Source organism: Pleurodeles waltl, chromosome 1_2, assembly GCF_031143425.1.
Source record: "Pleurodeles waltl isolate 20211129_DDA chromosome 1_2, aPleWal1.hap1.20221129, whole genome shotgun sequence".
Classification (NCBI taxonomy): domain Eukaryota; kingdom Metazoa; phylum Chordata; class Amphibia; order Caudata; family Salamandridae; genus Pleurodeles; species Pleurodeles waltl.
This window is the reverse complement of record NC_090437.1, coordinates 227,123,272-227,142,467: the sequence shown is the minus strand read 5'-3', so window position 1 is coordinate 227,142,467 and position 19,196 is coordinate 227,123,272. Positions and strand designations below refer to the sequence as shown.

Sequence of the window (19,196 nt, the reverse complement as noted above, 5' to 3'; positions counted from 1 at the left end):
TTATCTGGTCATTTTAACACATAACATTGTAGACCATGATTTTCTATCTTGGGATTTGTTTCCCTTCCTGCCTTCTTTCCTTTCCTCTTTTTTCTCGTCTCCATTTTGCCATCAGTGGTGTTGGGTTTGCATGGTCTTCGTGTTATGGACTGTAGCTGCTTCTGAAACCTATCTATAACTGACAGGCGGCATGCATATTGCACAATGTGTTTCATTGCTTGTTTACATGTGTTTAACATCACTTTACCTTGATAGCAGCTTTGCTTTGGTGTTTGTTTTATTTCTCCTGGGCTGTAAGGTACACTTGTGGTTTGTTATTCAAGAGATTGAAACACGTGTATCTTTTCATAAGATAGATATCAAGTCTTCCGTGTCATAACTTCTTCTACCTATGCTAAGTTAGATAGTCATAGAGCAGCATGTTGTGAGATGTTTGCAAGGCCGCTGCTCGTACGTACTTTTTTCTTTGGAGTCACACGGCCAGTAATGTCAGTTCAATATGTTGAAAGACCAGGGGAATATGGAATTGCATCGCAGGACTGCAGTCTACTTGTTGAGATGTAGTAAATGAAAAATACATGCAATGGTATTTTCTTCAGACAAGATGGTGAACATAGGAATTATGCAACGGAAAACAATTACCTTTGGCCTAATTCTTATCTGAATGCAGATTTTTTAAAATATGCAGTATTTAAAAACAGTACTTAGTATATTTTGCTAATCTAATTTTGTCTGCATATATTTTATCTTTTTTTCTTTTTGAACAGTTTTTCTTTGTCCTGGATTACTGAAGGGGGTGTACCAGAGTGAACATTTATTTGAGTCTGACCACCAGTCTGGTGCCTGGTGTAAAGATCCGCTCCAAGCATCGGATAAAATTTACTACATGCCCTGGACCCCATACAGAACTGACACCTTGACAGAGTACTCCTCAAAGGATGACTTCATTGCGGGGAGACCGACGACCACCTACAAGCTGCCACACAGGGTAGATGGTACAGGGTTTGTTGTGTACGACGGAGCGTTGTTTTTCAACAAGGAACGTACAAGAAACATTGTGAAGTTTGATTTGCGGACTAGAATTAAAAGCGGAGAGGCCATCATTGCCAGCGCCAACTACCATGATACGTCACCATACAGGTGGGGAGGGAAGTCAGACATAGACTTGGCTGTAGATGAAAATGGGCTGTGGGTCATCTATGCAACGGAACAAAACAATGGCAAAATTGTTATAAGCCAACTAAATCCCTACACGTTGCGAATAGAAGGTACATGGGACACAGCCTATGACAAAAGGTCCGCTTCTAATGCATTTATGATATGTGGGATTTTGTATGTGGTGAAGTCGGTTTATGAAGATGATGACAACGAAGCCACTGGCAATAAGATAGACTACATCTACAACACTGATCAAAGCAAGGATGGTTCTGTAGATATTGCTTTCCCAAACTCCTATCAGTACATTGCTGCTGTGGATTACAACCCTAGAGACAACCTGCTCTATGTCTGGAACAACTACCATGTGGTGAAATATTCACTGGATTTTGGGCCCTTGGACATTAAATCAGGTAAGCACACCAGTTACTTTTGTATGTTAATTGATTGTCACTTGACCTTTTTATATATATGTTGCAGACAGTTGAGAATATCTTTATAAGGTAGATCTTTTTAATGTGGATGAATTAGAAGCCTCTTCTCACACACCTGACATCATTCACGATAGAATGTTGGCCCGATGATTAATTATACCAATGAAATGGTAATTTTAAGAAGGCTTTTCAAAAACTAGCTCCTTACCAACTACCTGCAGCAAAAAAATTGGACTTTGTAGTTTATGTAAAATTATTAACATGGTTGTTAAGGTTATGTGTAGGTTTCGGATTTTGAATGAAATGATTCAGAAATGCTATTTCCTCCTCTAAACTATTTATAGGTGTTCCATTTTTGTGGAACATTGATGATAGAAAGTGAACTGTTAAGAGAAATTAGGGACACATTCACCCAGAGCTTCTTTTTCACATGCATGTAGCTTCTTTGCAATGGTGGCCGATAATTTATGTGGGGGGGAACGGGAACCACCCACGCACACATACACACTCACACCCATGCATTCACAGCACAGACCCATTCCAACATTCACTAACAATTACACATACATTCATGCATACATGCACACACACGCCAAACATAAAAAATGCATAAAACTTACCTTCACTGTAGAGAGGGAAGCCTCAGAGAACCCTAAGGTCAGCCAATGAGGGAAGACAGCAGTCCCTCATTCGTCATATACTGGGATGAGGTCAGTGAGAGTGCTGATACCACCCCCTCTGTATCGAGGTGTCACTGATTAACACTCAGCCTTGGGCACTTTAGGGCTTATAACTGAAGCGCCCAGATCCGTGGCAATCAATGACGCTCCCCCCTGTCAGAAGGAGGGTGGTCCTTGAGGCACTTTTACCAGGCTGAGGAGGTTACGTCCAAAGGTCTTTGAAATCCTCAGCCTGGCAAAGTTCAGATTAGACATCCAGGAGCATGCACATTTATTGCATTTCTAGCTCCTGCCTGCCTGACCTGAACAAGAAGAGTGTCTGTCAGGCTGAGCTTTGTTTATCCTGACAGACTCTCGACTTGCTGAGAAAAAAGGTGGGGGTCATGGCCCCTTGTCCCATATGGATGCGCATCACCTGCTTCTTTGGTCGAATAGTTACAGTATTTTTCATTGATTTTAATTAGGTAGAAATAAATGCTTGATGGTTGTGGTATATTTTCATCCCCGTGTAAATGTTCCTTTAGCCATCACTTATTATTGTCTGTAAATGCAGACTCCGGGCTCTCAAGGATTCTACAGTACTTGGCCCAGGAAGGAAACAGTTTGCCAGGTTTCAAAGACAGCTAACTCATCAAGAACACAAGCAGACCCATTCAGTAGACGCCATTTTGTAATTTCTCTTCCTAACTGTTCACATCTCTGAGGGTGTGTGTGATAGTGTTGGTTCTCTCCCGGACCGTATTTAGTGGCATCACTGGACTACTCAATGGCTCTCATTTGTATTGATATTTATGTTCCAAAGATTCGAATTTTCCAGATATGTACTAGTGAATGAATATTTGGTACATTCATTTACCACTGCTTCCTCTATAGGTTTCCATACATGCCTAATATGAGATCGGAATTAAAATGAAAATATTACCCTGCACCCAGCTGAGGCCTTCAAGTCATAAAAAGCTAAAACCAATAACAACTAGGCTTCCCTAGATAGCGGCACAGCATTTTTAACCAGAGGCTGCACCTTAATGAGATTCTATGTAGAGTTCAATCCTAGAGAGGGTTTCAGATAGGCCGTGGCCATCGTAAAGTACACGCCTCAACTTGGTGGATGGTTCACGAGTGCAAAAGAAATCCATAACTGTTGAATCTCGGGTTTCATCTCAGAAAATATCCTTGTGAAATTTCCATGTCACAGGTCAGCCATTAGTTTTTTTTAGTTGCTTCAGCTCGGAAACTAGCTTTTCACATTTTACCAGATTTAATTTGTGCAGCAAGCAAGAGGTATTCTTATGGTTGAATAAAATACCAACTGAAATCATAGGCACGTTTAAGGACAGTCCAAACTGCCTATGAAATGTGCCTTCTTGCTATTTCCACACGAATAATTTATGGGTTCATGTGATCGCTGTTTGCATTAGCCTTTTACTCTTGCTGCACATTTGCAGATCAGTTTTGGTATATGATGATTCTGGGGGTGAGGGCGGGTTAAAATGCTTTGTCGACTCTGTGGGTTTCACCGATATATAGCTATTTGCACAAATGCGGGGTACTGGCTGGTTTTATGTTACTAGATGTTAATATAACGGGTTGGTTTGATGGGATGGTTGTTCTAATACAGTCTGTTATGCATTTGCACTTACTTATCTATATGATGGCACTTTACTGTGGTTTGCTCCTAAGAGAATAAGTCGTTATACCTGTGACAGCTGCTATTTGATTAGGATACTGGCACGAATGCAGTTTTCGATTTTTCTTGATGTTATTTTCAGCTCTCTCCATTTTTTTTTTGTTGCTCAACTGAGATCAACTGTTCTAAACTGTAAATCGTTTTGTTATCTTATGTAAGTTTGTCCCTGAATTAGAGTGTTGCTATGTCTCAGATGGGTGACTGATGGATTTTTGACTCTGCTCAATAAAAATACAAAATAAATTTAAAAATGAAATACAATGAGTGGCATTAGCAAACGATTCCACTACACACCTGGGAAACCCCTGTGGTCATTTTCTCCTACTAAGCATTATTTCATCACAGTTCCCCTTAGGCTGTTATTTTTCATCCACTGGGGAGAGTGTTGCGTTTCTCTACTTCTAACACAACTTCTCATGTGGAAAATATTGCTGCAACAACTCTAAACTCGCGATTCGAGTGAAAGGTCGAATGTGGGCACTGCCTATGAAAACCTCTACCATTGGCACTAAGTTAGCCACCCAAAGACATCAGTGCTAGGGCGGCTGTGGATCTGTAGCACGGATCCTGAGGCGGAGACTGCTGTTATGTCGAGAGAGAGGGGCCTTGACAGGCATTTAAAACAAATGCAGCCTAGACATCCAACATACTGAAGAATCACCGAGTATCAACATCTTTTGATATCACAAGTCTCTACCAACAGTTTCAATCAGACATTTACCTGCTGATAGTGACAGGAGCACAACAAAGAGACCATTATCTTAAAAAGCCTTATGTATGGCTACCGTAAGCGAAATGACAATGATCCTCTTTGATGAGTGTCTTCTTTAATTCCAAGTAAATAATAATTTTGATTTTGTATTTGTCGAGTGCTGCACTCCCAGTTGGAATTAGATAGCCACATTAACTGAACATTTTGCCCAGTCGAAAAGTCCCTGCAGGCATTGTCTTAGTTTATCACCAGTAACTCTTCAATCAGTGGAAAAAGTCTGACCTGATAAGGTTTTATTCTGCTGTGACCTTGGCTTCCCACTTTCTCCACATATTAGAAAAACACTGTTTAAATCATTATTGATTGTCTCTACCCTCCAAAAGGGACTATTTTCCTCATCTGCCCACCATGGATTCCATTTCATTAATCTTCTATTTATAAGAATGGACTTGTCAGACTGATAACCCTATCTTACAAAGAGAAACAGCACTCATTTAGTTACCAAAGGAGTGGCTGGGCCTGGGGGAAATAAAGAAATGCTTCAACTAGATTTCACTTAAATGTTGAGTTCTTTAACAGGGCATGTTCAACTGTTGTGAATCCATTGATGTAAACTTTAGCAATGAAGGGGATTGTAAAACATGTTACCACCTGACTATGTTGGAGAGATCAATTCAAAATAAATCTTGCATGAAGATTAAAAAAGATGTTGCAAGTAAGATCAGGGCATATATAATGAACATTTTCATTGCTTTACCCTAACACCAGACTCTAATAATCTAGCCTCCTAATGAAAGCATATTTCCTGCATACTACTACATCCACGAACAAGAGGCGCCTGAAACGATTACAGTTTGCTGTTGGTTTTGGGAAGGAATCAAAGTATAATTAATTGTGCTTTCAGAAAAAAAAAATGCTTATAAAATTAAAAAATGAAATGGGTTAGGAAGATGTTGCCTCCCAGATATAACGTGTTACTTGAACTTCTTCCCTGAAAGATTGGACTTCATAGGACATGGGCTTTCATTTCACACTATACAATAACTGTCTTTTGTCTTCAAAATAGTGATTAAAAACAGTTGCCTTTTGACATCCAAATCAATCTGAGATACTGTTTCATAACTGTTACCCTGAGTCCCACTAGCAAATGTTTTAGGTTGTGATTTTATTACACGGTGTTGCAGTACACGCCAGTTCTGTCTTATCTCACCGCTGTTATTGCTCATGGCATTTTGGTTTTGATCCATTGCTACTAGAACTTGTCAGGGATATAACGGGTGTGGAGGAGTGGGGCGAGAAATACATATGATCTGTAACTGATCTCTTGATAGCCTTATATAATTTAGCATGCTGGATATTCGTTTTGAAATTGGTAGAATCAAGAGTGCTATTTTCGGGGTCCCTCTACCTAACCAAGGTCACTATATGCACGATTCAAAGGGTGTGCTCACTTCTAATCCACTTAAATCCAAAGGCTTTGGTCTTCATGTATGCTATGGTGACTCTATGGCCAATGTAAAGTATTCATAGGGTTGCAAATTGTTTTTCGTTCTTCCCCTCACAATCTAGTAAATGCTTCAAAGAATTGAACAACGACCACTATAGTTTCCTACATAAATAATTGTAGTAGAAAAATCACATTCTCCTTTTCCAGACTAGATGGTTATGCATTTGCAAATTCTCGCTGAGGAAATCTGCTTTTAGTTCAAGAGCTTCCAGAAGCTCAGAATAATGTCATAATGTACAGCAGAAACCTCCAACGTACGCCCAGGAAGGCTACATCCCTGCTACTTTTTGAGGATAAAAGATTAATGCACATTGAATGTCAGTGAACATCATTTACATAGTTAGAGCTTTGCCTGAAAATGTGGCATAGATATATCTGTCCTGGACTAATCCTGGACTGATCCGGAGACGATCACACTATGCGAGAACCACATCTTTCAAAGATGGTCAGATTTTCCAATGACTTATCTAACATGATTTCAGAGTAAGGAAGATCAGTGAAGCTGATGCTACACACATGTGAAAGTATTACAGGATAACACGTGTTTAGAGAATAATTAATATGCAGGCTGTGTTTTTCCCATAATGTAGTAATTGCTGGAAAAAACACCTTATTTTTTCACAATTGTATTGAGAGGAAAACAAAAGAGTCAATTGTCACACTAAAAACAACAATTGCGTATGTGAGGGGGTGTTGGCATTCCTTTAGTTGGCGTAAAATATCACACACACCATTCACTAGAAAAAGGGATTAACTAGTGATTGATCATTATAGGCTTAAGGAAAATATAGACTCAAAAAGAACTTGTCTTGTTGGTTCTATTACCTTTTGACTCTCTTCTCTTGCAGTTACTGATCAAAGGTAGACTGCTTACGTCCATTGTAAGGTACATTGGGAGGTGTAGTTGTTGCGTCACTGGCAACAGCAAACAAATGATGTACTTGACCCAGAGCCACACAGTGCTTAAAGTAGGCATTTTTATTTGTTTTCTATTGCACCAAATACGTTACTTTTCATTCACTTCAGGGTAGATTGGGACAAGCTGAGTAAGTGTTTACTTTCAGATGAATTAGGTGATAGCTCTGAATCTTGGATGCATACAAACATGGTGCCAAGACAAATTGAGGACATGATTCACAAAAGATATCCTGAAAAAGTCTGATTTGTGTGCTATTGTTTGGAGCAAAATTTGGACTTTCTTGATCTTCTCAGAGGCCCTCAGGAGTAAGTAAGGACATCTACAACATTTGTGTATTTTCTGTAGTGACTGTTTCACATGTAGAATTTCCAACAACTGGAAAATTATGCAATCATTAGTGAAACATCAACATGCACTTTCACACATACCTTTTTATACATGGGGAAAACAGGGCTGCCTGTGAGAAATCTATTACCACTAACTCCATGACATATTGGGATGCCTAGAAAAAACACACCTACTGTTGACAGGAGGCACATTTGCTTCATGTGTCTAGGCTATGTGAACATGCAGAGTGAGGATTGGGATATATTTGCAGGCAAACAGACAGATAAACTCCCACTAACGCAGCTCTGCTTTTAGTTTTATGACTTTGGACTTTTTCCCCACAGTGGCAAAATGTCCACCAGTGGCGGCCTGTCCTTTAGGGCGGAGGGGCCACACCCCCCACCTTTTGCCCCTCATGAAGAGTGTCTGTCAGGCTGAACAAAGGTCAGCCTGACAGACACTCTTCATGTTCAGGTCAGGCAGCCAGGAGCAGACATGCTCGATTTGCGCACACTCCTGTCTGCCTGAACTGAATTTTGCTGGGCTGAGGAGGTCACAGCTCCTATGGGCGTGACCTCCTCGGCTCAGCAAAGGTGCCTTGAGGCCTTCCCCTGGGTGACGAGGAAAGCGTCACCAATTGACACTCTCCCTGGGCGCTTCAGGTTTAAGCCCTGAAGTGCCCAGGGCGAGTGTCAATCAATGACACTTCGTCACAGAGTGGGGTGGGGTCAGCAGTCTTACTGACCCCATCACACTCTGTGACGAGGCTGGGACTGCTGCCTTCCCTCATTGGCTGACCTAAAGTCAGCCAATGAGGGAAGGCAGCAGTCCCAACGCTCCTGGGACCTCGAGGCTGAAGGTAAGTGTGTGTGTGTATGTGTGTTATGTTTTAAATTGACTGTTTGGTGCCACCGTGCATGTTTGAATGTTATGAGTGTTGTTTATGGATGTGCATGCGTGCGTGCGTGTGTGTGTGAAAGAATGAATGTGTGCGATCTTTTTAAGTTAATGTTTGGTGCGTGCGTGCATGTTTGAATGGTATGAGTGTTGTTAATGGATGTGCATGCGTGCGTGTCTTTGTGTGAAAGAATGTGTGTGTGTGTGTGTGTCCCGCCCGCCCCCCTCCCTCCTAAAGCTGCCGGCTGCCACTGATGTCCACATATAGAATTCAGCAATCTTGATTCTATGAATCCAGGTTTGAAATTTAAATTTACAATTTGGACACGTTGAGTAGCTAATTTCAACTAACCTTCACGAAATGTTTTGTGAATCGGGCTTTAATTCTGTAAAGACCAGGTGTGGTAGGTTCCCAGCTGTGGTATGTGCAGGGAAATGTGACCTTATCACTTACAGTGTGTTAAAGCATGGGCAATCATATAGTTTAGCATTGTTTCCTATCAAAGGCCCTGTATTGAATGCAAAATCATAGCACATGCAGTTTTGTCAGTCATGAGGTTGTGGGAATGACCTAATCACTATTGTCCTCTGTCTTCATTCAGGTTTCTCTAAGCTAGTAATGTTATACTAAGATAAGTAATAATTATTTATAAAGATCACATACGTATAGTTCTACACTTAGTGGCCACAATCAGGGCAGTATTGCAAAGTAACACAGCTGGTAAAACCTAATATAGCAAGAATAATGAAAAGAAAAGAAGCGAAGAGGGTTACCGATCAAACAGGCAGTTGTTCAAAGATTTCCTGAAAATTAAAAGATTAGTTCATAGAATTGAACAGAATAGAAGGAACCTGCTTCCGTGAATAGCACTGACAAAAAAGCCCTTTCACCAAAGATAATAGAACTTGCCTTTGGAATCACTCCAATCCCTATATCCCTGAATGAAATTGACCTTTAGGGTACAAAATGTCAACGTCAAGGTATTCACATCTCCAGAAATATTGTCCGATATTAATATTATGTTCTAAATATTGTTTACAAAAATATTCTCCCAATGAGTGTAGATTTTCTGTTAATAACTTCAGTATGGTGATATGTTGGCAAACGATAATTCTCACAATTATTTGTGCACACCTTTTGGCAGAGATGAAAACTAATGGATATAAATATTTGTTAAGCTATCAGACTGGAAATATAGGCCAGTGCAACTTCGCATCAGGCTTTACAACATTCATGGTTGAATTACAAAATACTTGATGAAAGCTACACATTTTTTTGTTCCAGGTTCAACATCAGAAATGTAAAATGTCTTTGATTTGTTGGAGTTCGTGCCTTTGAATCGTGCTCACGCTTTAAGCCTGTGTCGAGTGCCATTCCGTTGTATTATTCTCAGCCTTACAAACCTAAGGCAAAGCGGCTGGGAGCCCTTGGGATATTTCCCATCACTGTCAATAACCCACTGTAAGCTAATTACCCCCCTGAGAAAGTGTTAAAAACGAGTTCACTTAGAGAGGCAGTCGGAAATTATGAGTGCGCAGGTCTAAGAAGGCTTCGAAAGTCAATCCTACATAATTTGTGTGTGTGGGTGTTTGTGAGGAAACGTCCCCTTGCATCAATGCCAAGGGTATGTGAGCAAAGGTGAAGCAGTGGAGTGGAGAATGAACAGAGTGTGCGTCTGGCTTCATTCCTGGCATCACTTGAAGGCCCATTAACAGTAATCTGAGCCCAGTAGACTGATATGTGAAGAGAAAAAAAGGTGTTGATTCAATTAAACTGCATATTCAATATTGGTATTTATTTTAGGACTATCTGTTTACTATGTCCACATTCTTCATGTTTCATTAACAGATCCGGGTCCAAACATTTAACTTTGTTTTCAACTTACCTCCTGCTTTCCCTTGATCTGGCGGTTGACACTATTCCTAAATTCTTGGGCCGATTAATCTTTTCCGAGTTCAGAGGGTTGAGGAAACATACATCAAATTATTTAAATGTAATTACAGTGCAACTCAGTGAGCCACACACTCCACCTCAGAGACCAGCTTGAAGTTTACATTTATATAGCTTCCACCAGGCACTTCTCTCAAGAGGAAGATTGTAGCACCCCTCCCTCTGCTCCACTTGGAAACGGTTCACCTGAAGGTTTCTTTCTTCTCCTCTTTCTGTTTTGCTAATTTAGTCAAACACTTATCTAATTAATTCCATTTCCTGATATCGTAGATTAATTCCTGGAGTTCTCATGTCAGCAATGTCCCTTTCACTGAAACACACTTGGTAGCACTTCTGTGAAGCCTTATTTTTATTTAAGTCTACTTCATATGTATGAGCCAATCTGACAATTTATTGTGAAATTGGCCCACTCGCTTGGTAATATCCCTACACATAAATGCAAGCTCATCTTCCTGATAAGTCTCAAATTGTTCCAGCCCAGATTTCCAATAATCATTGCTTTGAATTCTACAGTAAACTTTGCCATATCTGAAGTACTTTCTTTTAGCTTTGATGGAATTATTTTCTGACTCACCTCTATATTTGTACTGTCTCTAGACGGAGTGCCTCCATTAAACAATTGCACCCAGTCATCTATCTCTTTCACACTAATGGATCGAGTCTCCACAGGAATCTTAGGTATAGAATAATTTCTTTGGGCAGTATTTCCCAAAAGTAATGGTGGTTCCCATACAGGAGTGGCATGGGTAGGCTCTTTCTGATAAGTACTTATTCATGTGCTTCCTGACATATTCAAAGTCGTATTCGCACTTGCTCTACATGGAGTGCTAGCATGTGTTGGAATCAGGGAGACAAACTCCCCAACATTTGGACTATTTTGGAATCCGCTCTGTCCTCCAACATTATTGGGTACAGTCAGATTCTAAGTATTTTTGACAGAATCTTCTGATTTATACAAAGGAACTACCAGGCTAATGGTAACTTGGATCATAAGACCATCAACAGTACTGGGACACACTCTCTCAAACCTTCACTTCTCAGTACACTAGCTGGGATGTCTTACACAGGACTAGGAGATATCTTGGCTGGGGCAGTGGCAAAGGTGATTGGTCCAATGCCACCAAACCCGTAGTTTCCATTGTCATTTCTAACTTCATTTTATGGGGTGGGTGATCTGATAACAATCCATCCAGGAAATTATCCCACGACTCACTACCACTAGCCTCTCCAGTATCATCAATTTCTTTTTATTTATTCGGTTTTGATTTCCTAGTTTTCCTCTGGTCCTCTTCTCTCTCAGTTTTTTTAATGGTCATGGTTGGGTACAGCCTGACTCCCACTATTATGTCCGTTCTCCATCTTTTCTGTTCAGCATCCCACCTAGCATCCGCATAGGTGTGTATAGCTTTTTTTACCCTCCCCTGGTATTTCTCTTTTTTTCAGGCATGAGCAGCACATTCCCAAGCATTAAGTGCTTCATATTGTGCGAGCCTAGTAGGTGGCTTCATTTCATACAGCACCCTCCTCAAATTTTCATAATCCACAAATTAAATGTGCCATACTGTGGGAAACTCAACAGGCCTTCTTTTTCTGTGATCGTGTACCATTGACCATGCCAAACACATGTGTGAAACCGTACGTTTGTCACCATATAATGACCTGGGGTACCTTCGGTAGGTGTCACTTCACCCTCCCTACTGGGGATATGTACATCATCTCTAAACAAGTCTTGTATAACTTTAAAGCATTTCATTTTTCTTAATCAATGTCAACAATTATCGCAAAGCTTCGGTTCAGTTCAAAACAATGCTTTATCCACAATCCCTTGTTCCAAAGCAACTATCAATCGCAGCGTGACTCCTTATGACATTGTCAACCAATAACAGTGTGGAACCACACTAACCGACCTATCCCAGCGTGGCACACACTGACGTAGTTCTCACTCCTCACAGCAGTTCCCCCTCCTTTACAATCTGCACACACACTTGCTCTGCACTATCACACACACACGCTTAAAATACAATACCATAACCCTTGTCTGCTTCACTTAAGAATTTATAGTTTCAAGCACACAAAAAAGTTTCTAAACACTTCGAATGAAACCTTGACCTTCAGGGTGTCATCCATATCAGTACAGCTTCACTCTGCGCATTAAAATCCACTATACCAATCACCTCTTCTTCACACAAAGCAAATCCCCATCTAAGCTGTGCTGTTGATGTGTCTCAAAACGAACACAACCCCTTAGTAGACAATTTAATAAGGTGTCTTCTACACCTTTTATTACTATCTGGGGATCTTAGGCCACGTAGACCTGATAACCACTTTAAATTCTTTATAAATCACCACACTCGCACAGCATACGAAGCAGCTCCGCAAGACACCATCAAACTTCACAATCACCGCAAACTAAATACGAACTGCTTTAATCCACAACCCTATTAATATTAACACATCCACCGCCAGCCGGACTCTCTTCCAGTTTTCCGTGATTTCACAGATTCTCCAACTTCAGACATCAAGGATTGGGCTCTGGGGACTAACTGCTCTAGAATATGGTTCCATTTCTCCTCAATTTGGAAAGCGAACCATCCTCGTTGCTACCTTCTGACCGGTGCTTGACACTATTCCTATGAATTCTGATGCATTAACATTAAATTTTATTAGCATGTGCAGAACCAATATTTCAATAGCAACAATGCAGAAAATAAGAAAAAGCATCTGAAGCTTCAAGTCCAGGCGTAAGTTTTCCTGCCTAACCACTGAATATAGATTTCTAACTATTCTAAATACGAAAGGGATTTTAGAGGAAAGCATCAGCACCACAGAAACCTCAGAAGAGATTCAGCTGAGAGATGTGAGTAGTGTAAAGCCACTTAGAAAAAAATAGAGTCTGAGGTCTGTACCTTGCAAGGGTCTGCTCTATTAAGAAGGCAAAGGGAATCTTCTCTGTAACTGACCAAACATCACTTAAATCTTGAATCTTCCAGGGGCTGACATCACAGCCAAAATCCTTCTAATAGGCATTTTCATCCTTTTAAGTTACAGCTGTATGTCCTTGGATTACTCCTGTGCTCAGGAATGTGGAGGGGAGTTCAGCTACCGTCTCAACGATACTCCTACAGTCCTTGGTAGCACTTCTTCCCAGGCCTTGTTATCTCCTTTCTACAATAGACTTCTTATTAACCAGAGACTCGTATCTTCGCACCTGTATTTTAAGAAAAGTAGAAAAACAAGCTTCACATTAAAGGTTAAAACACGCAAAGAAACTCAGGCCCGTATTTATACTTTTTTTAGCGCCGCATTTGCGCCGCTTTTTGGCGCAAAACGGCGCAAACCTACAAAATACAATGGCATTTTGCAAGTTTGCGCCGTTTTTGCGTCAAAAAACGACGCAAATGCGGCGCAAAAAAAGTATAAATACGGGCCTCAGGCCTTCACTCCACCTAAGCTAACGTAGACATGAATGCACATTTGATTTAAATGACTTTCCACATGTTTCTCATAAACACAATGAATATAAACTGATTATGTAAATTACACTTCTAAAATACTATAACACAACCATACTTAGAAGAAGATGAATAAATGCACTCTAGATGAATTGTTCACAGGATTCTTACTCGTGTGCACTTTTCTAGTATTCATTTCAGTACACCACATTTATATGAAAGTCATTTACACACGCTGCATAGGAAGCTATTTACTCCTTTATTCCATATTTTAAGACACATAATGGCACAGCTAAGTTGTGCTCTCTCACCCCTTCCAAGGATATTTTACTTAACAGTAGAGGATGATCATGGGTGGTACCTGCTGGCTAGAGTTCAGACCCCCCCACTACTACAAGATAATTAATTGTCTATCAATTTTCAATTGCAGTAGTTGAGACCTTTCCCTCCAAACGTTACCTCCAAATGAAAAACAATATGTAAATGGTCTACCATAGTAACAAAAAAGGCAGACAGTCAGGGAAAGCAAGGGAATCTATGATCATCAGCTGGTTCATGCCTTGCAGGAAAGAAGTACACAGGAGAAAGATATTTCAGTTCCATGCAACCCATACACTGTAGCAGTTGTGTCAATGTCACTTGATGGTTCAATGTAAAAAGGATAGAAATATGACTATTTTTTGAGTTGTCAAATGTCTGTGCCTTTGGCAGATGTAGACGATCTGCTGAAGGCCTTTACATTACAAACGTTAATATATACAGCACAATTTCATACTCTGATTGGAGTATCTTAACCTTGAAGCCTCTGTAACACCACTTGTTTGATATTACTTACAGAGACGTCTATCAGAAATGTTGGTTTCTCACATACAAAGTGAGAGTAATTTTTCTGAATTTTAGGTAAATTGTATGACTTTCTGGGAGAACATAAACCCTTATTGTTAGCCAGAGTAAGTTATGCCTACAATGCTTTAATGTGTTGCTGCTGAATCATGCAACAGTGACTCTAGGATGTCAGACAATAGCAATAAACTTAATCTTCATAAACATGCAGTGATTATATGACACTTTGGTGTACATAGAGAGCAATGTTGTATCTGAGTAACACAAAGGAGCAGAAAGTTGGTTATAAAAATGGGCTATTCTCAATCAGCTGCCAAATCCAAAAAATATCATGTCTGACTGTTAGAAGTGGGGGTTCTGGTTGGCTAGAGTATGCACCTAAGCCAGGCAGAACCCTGCACTCTAGTCAGGGTAAAGGTGTTACACATCCAAGATAACCCCTGCTCACCCCTTGGTAACTTGGCACGAGCAGTCAGGCCTATCCCAGAGGCAATGTGTAAAGCGCTTGCACAACACCCACAACACATGACGCACTGTCCCCACCACAAAAGAAACACAACACCAAGTTATATAAAAATAAACTATATTGCAAACAACATTATTAGACCAAACACAACATATCAGTAATACCCTGCTACCCAAACAATTGTCAGAACATTACACAGTACTATTACTCTGCAACTAAACCAGTAGTCAGAAAAATATTACTAAAATAATGCACGTCATAGAAACATAAATGTCCATAAAAGGAACATCAGAAAACACATGGCAAGCCCTGAAAAACATATCATTACAATTGCATGGATCATAATAAAAAACATGGCCATTGTAGCAAAAACAATCATAACATTCTCACTGCACAGATCATGGAAAACATGTTACCACCAAAGTCAAACAGCATCATGAAATGTACAGGGGGCATTATATTATGCAAGAAATGTTATCAAGCCATCAGGAATGCCCGTAAACAGAACCCACGCATGGATTGCAAAACAATTCCTTATGGCATCTGTTATAACCACACCCGGTACAGTACCCCAATTAAGTAAGGGAAACCTACAACCAACAAGGTTACAGCGCCGTAGCCCTGCTTTTATGCAAATTGTGGTAGCTTTCTGGGGGACTGGGCAGTTATGGGGACCTCTGCCAAGGGTTCCCCACCCCATCCTAACAGCCGAATGAACTGTTGCCCAAAAATAGGTAGAGGGGCTTACCCTCAGCGACCACGGCCCATGCAACTGCCGGTACTTCTACTGCAAGGGGTTGGGGGGGAATGAGCTGAAAGGAAGGTAGTCCTCCCATGGGGAAAGGCGACCCCTCTCCTCACATGTGGGCCGCCTCTCAACAACCACCATTAGCCCAGCGGGGCCTCCTTCGAGGCTTCCGTCCCATCCAGTCCGGTCCCAGAGGGTTGCAGCATCACAGTGCTGCCTTCGACTACATTAGCCGACGCAGCCAGGTGAGGCGGGTCGCAAGACTTGGGACCTCGCCTCCCTGATAATCAGGCCACCGAGTCCTCGTCTCCTCTAGAGGAAAGGGTGGGGGCGCACCAAGAGCCCTCCTGACCCCAGTGCCTCACTTCCCCCAGTATGCCTGTACCTGATCCTGGTGCACGAGCTCCTCCATACCACGGCGGTGATCTCAGGCGAAAAAGGATGTTGGCTGGTGCCCCAGGGGTGAACTTCTCAGTGCACCTCGCCCAGGGAGTCTCTCTGACTCCCTGACCCTAGATCAGAGAGGAGACTGCTACCAATTATTGGAATAGTTCTGCTCCCTGTTTTCCCTCACCCCTGGACTCACACACTTGTGTGTCCATGATATTCACACAGGAGACAGCCCATCTGTAAAGAATAAAATGTACAGAGTGTCAGATAAGGTGAGGACCAGCATCAAGGAGGAAGTCCCTGGTTCAGCCCAGTGGTGTTGGTTCCCAAGGCTGCTGCTCCCGGTGTCAAGCCAGAGCTTAGGTTCTGCATGGACTACCAGGGTCTCAACTCTGTCACAAAGACAGATGCTCACCCCATCCCGAGCTGATGAGCTCATAGACAGGATAGGCACTGCCAAGTTCCTCAGTACCTTTGATCTCATGTCAGGGTACTAGCAGATTGCCTTGACTGAGGGAGCAAAAGAGAGATCTGCTTTTTCTACTCCTGAGGGTCATTACCAGTCCAGAGCACCTGCTCCGCCTCAAGGAGGTGCTTCAGGCCCTGCAACAGGCAGGCCTGACCATCCTGGCCAGTAAGTGCCAGATTGGGCAGGGGTCCGTGGTGTACTTGGGATACCTAGTAGGTGGTGACAAGGTGCAGGCCCTCCAGGCCAAGATTGAAACAATCGAGGCCTGGCAACCAACTAGAACCCAGACAGAAGTAAGAGCCTTCTTAGGTCTCACCGGATATTACCTCAGATTTGTTAAGGGCTATGGCACCATAGAGGCCCCTTAACAGAACTGACATCCAAAAAGCAACCTGCGCCTGTGCTCAGGGCCCCTGACTACTCCGAAGAATTCATTGTGCAGAGAGACGCTTCAGAACATGGCATAGGGGCAGTCCTAGCACAGCTGAATGAGGAGGGCCTAGACCAACCGGCATTCTTTAACAGCAGACGACTATTACCACGGTAACAGAGGTAGAGTGCTATTGAAAGAGAAGTATCTGCTGCAGTCTGGACACTGAACAGCTGAGACCATACCTGTTTGGGACTCACTTCTGGGTTCTGACAGACCACAGGCCCGTCAGATGGCTCATGCAGATGAGGGGTGAAAATCCTAAACTCTTGAGGTGGTCCATTTCCCTACAGGGGATGGACTTTACAGTGGAGCATCGCCCGGGGACTGACCAGGGGAATGCTGAGAGCTCCCAAGGGGTTGGGTAGCTCTACTCACTTTCAGCTGGGGGGGACACATGTTAGACCTGACAGCCTTAGGGTGGTCAACCCAACTTTTTGCCTGCCTCCCTCCACTTTGTGACACTGCTTTTGCTGGTTTTAGGACTCTGCGCACTTTACCACTACTAACCAGTGCTAAGGTGCCTATGCTCTCTACCTTAAAACATGGGAACATTGGCTCATACCCAATTGGCATATATAATTTTTTGTAAGTCCCTAGTAAAGTACACTACATGTGCCCAGGGCCTGTACATTGAATGCTAGTAGTGGGCCTGCAGCACTGACTGTGCCACCCACATAAGTAGCCCCATAACCATGTCTCAGGCCTGCCATTGCAAGGCCTGTGTGTGCAGTTTCACTGCCACTTGGACTTGGCATTTAAAAGTACTTGCCAAGCCTTAAACTCCCCTTTTTCTACATATAAGTCACCCCTAAGGTAGGCCCTAGGTCACACGTAGGGCAGGGTGCTGTGTAGGTAAAAGGCAGGATATATACCTGTGTGTTTTTTATGTCCCAGTAGTGGAAAACTCAGAAATTCGTTTTACACTGCAGTGAGGCCTGCTCCTTTCATAGGGTAACATTAGGGCTACCCTCATATACTGTTTGAGTGGTAGATTCTGATCAGAAAGGGGTAAACAGGTCCTATTTAGTCTGGCCTGAATGGTAATACAAAATCCTTCTGACTGGTGAGTTTGGATTTTATATTAAAATTTTAGAAATGCCACTTTTAGAAAGTGAGCGTTTCTCTGCACTTAAAATCCCTCTGTGCTTTAAAGCCTGTCTCCAATCCATGTCTGGCTTGGCTGGTTGAAAGCTCCCTTGTGCATTTCACTTAGACAACCAAAAAACACATGATGCTCAGTCACACCTGCACTCATCTGCATACTGAATGGGTCTTCCTGGGCTGGAAAGGTGGAGGGCCTGACACATTTCAAAGGACAGTGGCCTGCCCTCACACAATGGCCTGCCAAACCCCCTACTGGGACCCTGGCAGACAGGGTTGTACTGAAAGGGGACCTTGTGCACTTCAAAACCACTGTTTGAAGTCTCCCCCACTTCAAAAGCACTTTTGGGTGTATAAACGGGGTCCCTGACCCTACCAACTCAGACACTTCCTAGGACAGACACTCTGAACCAGATCCTGCAACTTGCTAAGATGACCTGCTGGCTGCCCAAAGGACTCACCTGGACTGCTTTGCTGTGAAGAACTGCGGCCTTGCTGTTGCTCTGCTGCCTTGCTGGCCTCTTGCTCTGCTGAGAAGTGCTCTGCTGAGAAGTGCTCTCCAAGGGCTTGGATTGAGCTTGCCTCCTGTTCCTGAAGTCTCAGGGCCAAAAAGATGTAATCTTTGCAAAGGAACTCCCTGTGCCCATGTCTCACTCTTGGCTGCCTAGCGGTGAAAGAATCACTGCATCACTGACCTGGAATGACACAGCCTGGCTCCCCGAATGGAGATCAACGCAGCGCCAGTGTTGCGACTGGAACTTCGACGCACAGCCCACCGTATCGATGCATCGCCTGTGACTTCATCCTGCACACCCAGGATTTCCACGCATCGTCCCTGGGCATTAAAAGACCCTGCATCACAGTGAGGGTTCAAGCCTGCATGCCGGAATTCGACGCAAAGCCCTTGTCGCATGGAAAAGAATCAGCGCATCATCTGTGTGCATCCGGAAATCTGACACACACCTTACTTTTTCCACGCATCTCCTCTTCTGCGGTCTTCGTGCATGTAATTTTGAGGCATACCA

General features: G+C 42.5%; 1 protein-coding gene across 10 annotated transcripts in view; it reads left to right on the top strand.

Annotated features, from left to right (window-relative positions):
• Nucleotides 1-19,196, top strand: part of ADGRL3 (adhesion G protein-coupled receptor L3) — a 1,158,007-nt gene that overhangs the window by 797,692 nt on the left and 341,119 nt on the right. For all 10 annotated transcript variants that reach the window (XM_069237928.1, XM_069237906.1, XM_069237923.1 and 7 more), the window contains one exon: nt 768-1,568. In XM_069237928.1, coding sequence (XP_069094029.1) covers nt 768-1,568 — 801 coding nt within the window. The remainder of the gene's footprint in view (nt 1-767; nt 1,569-19,196) is intronic.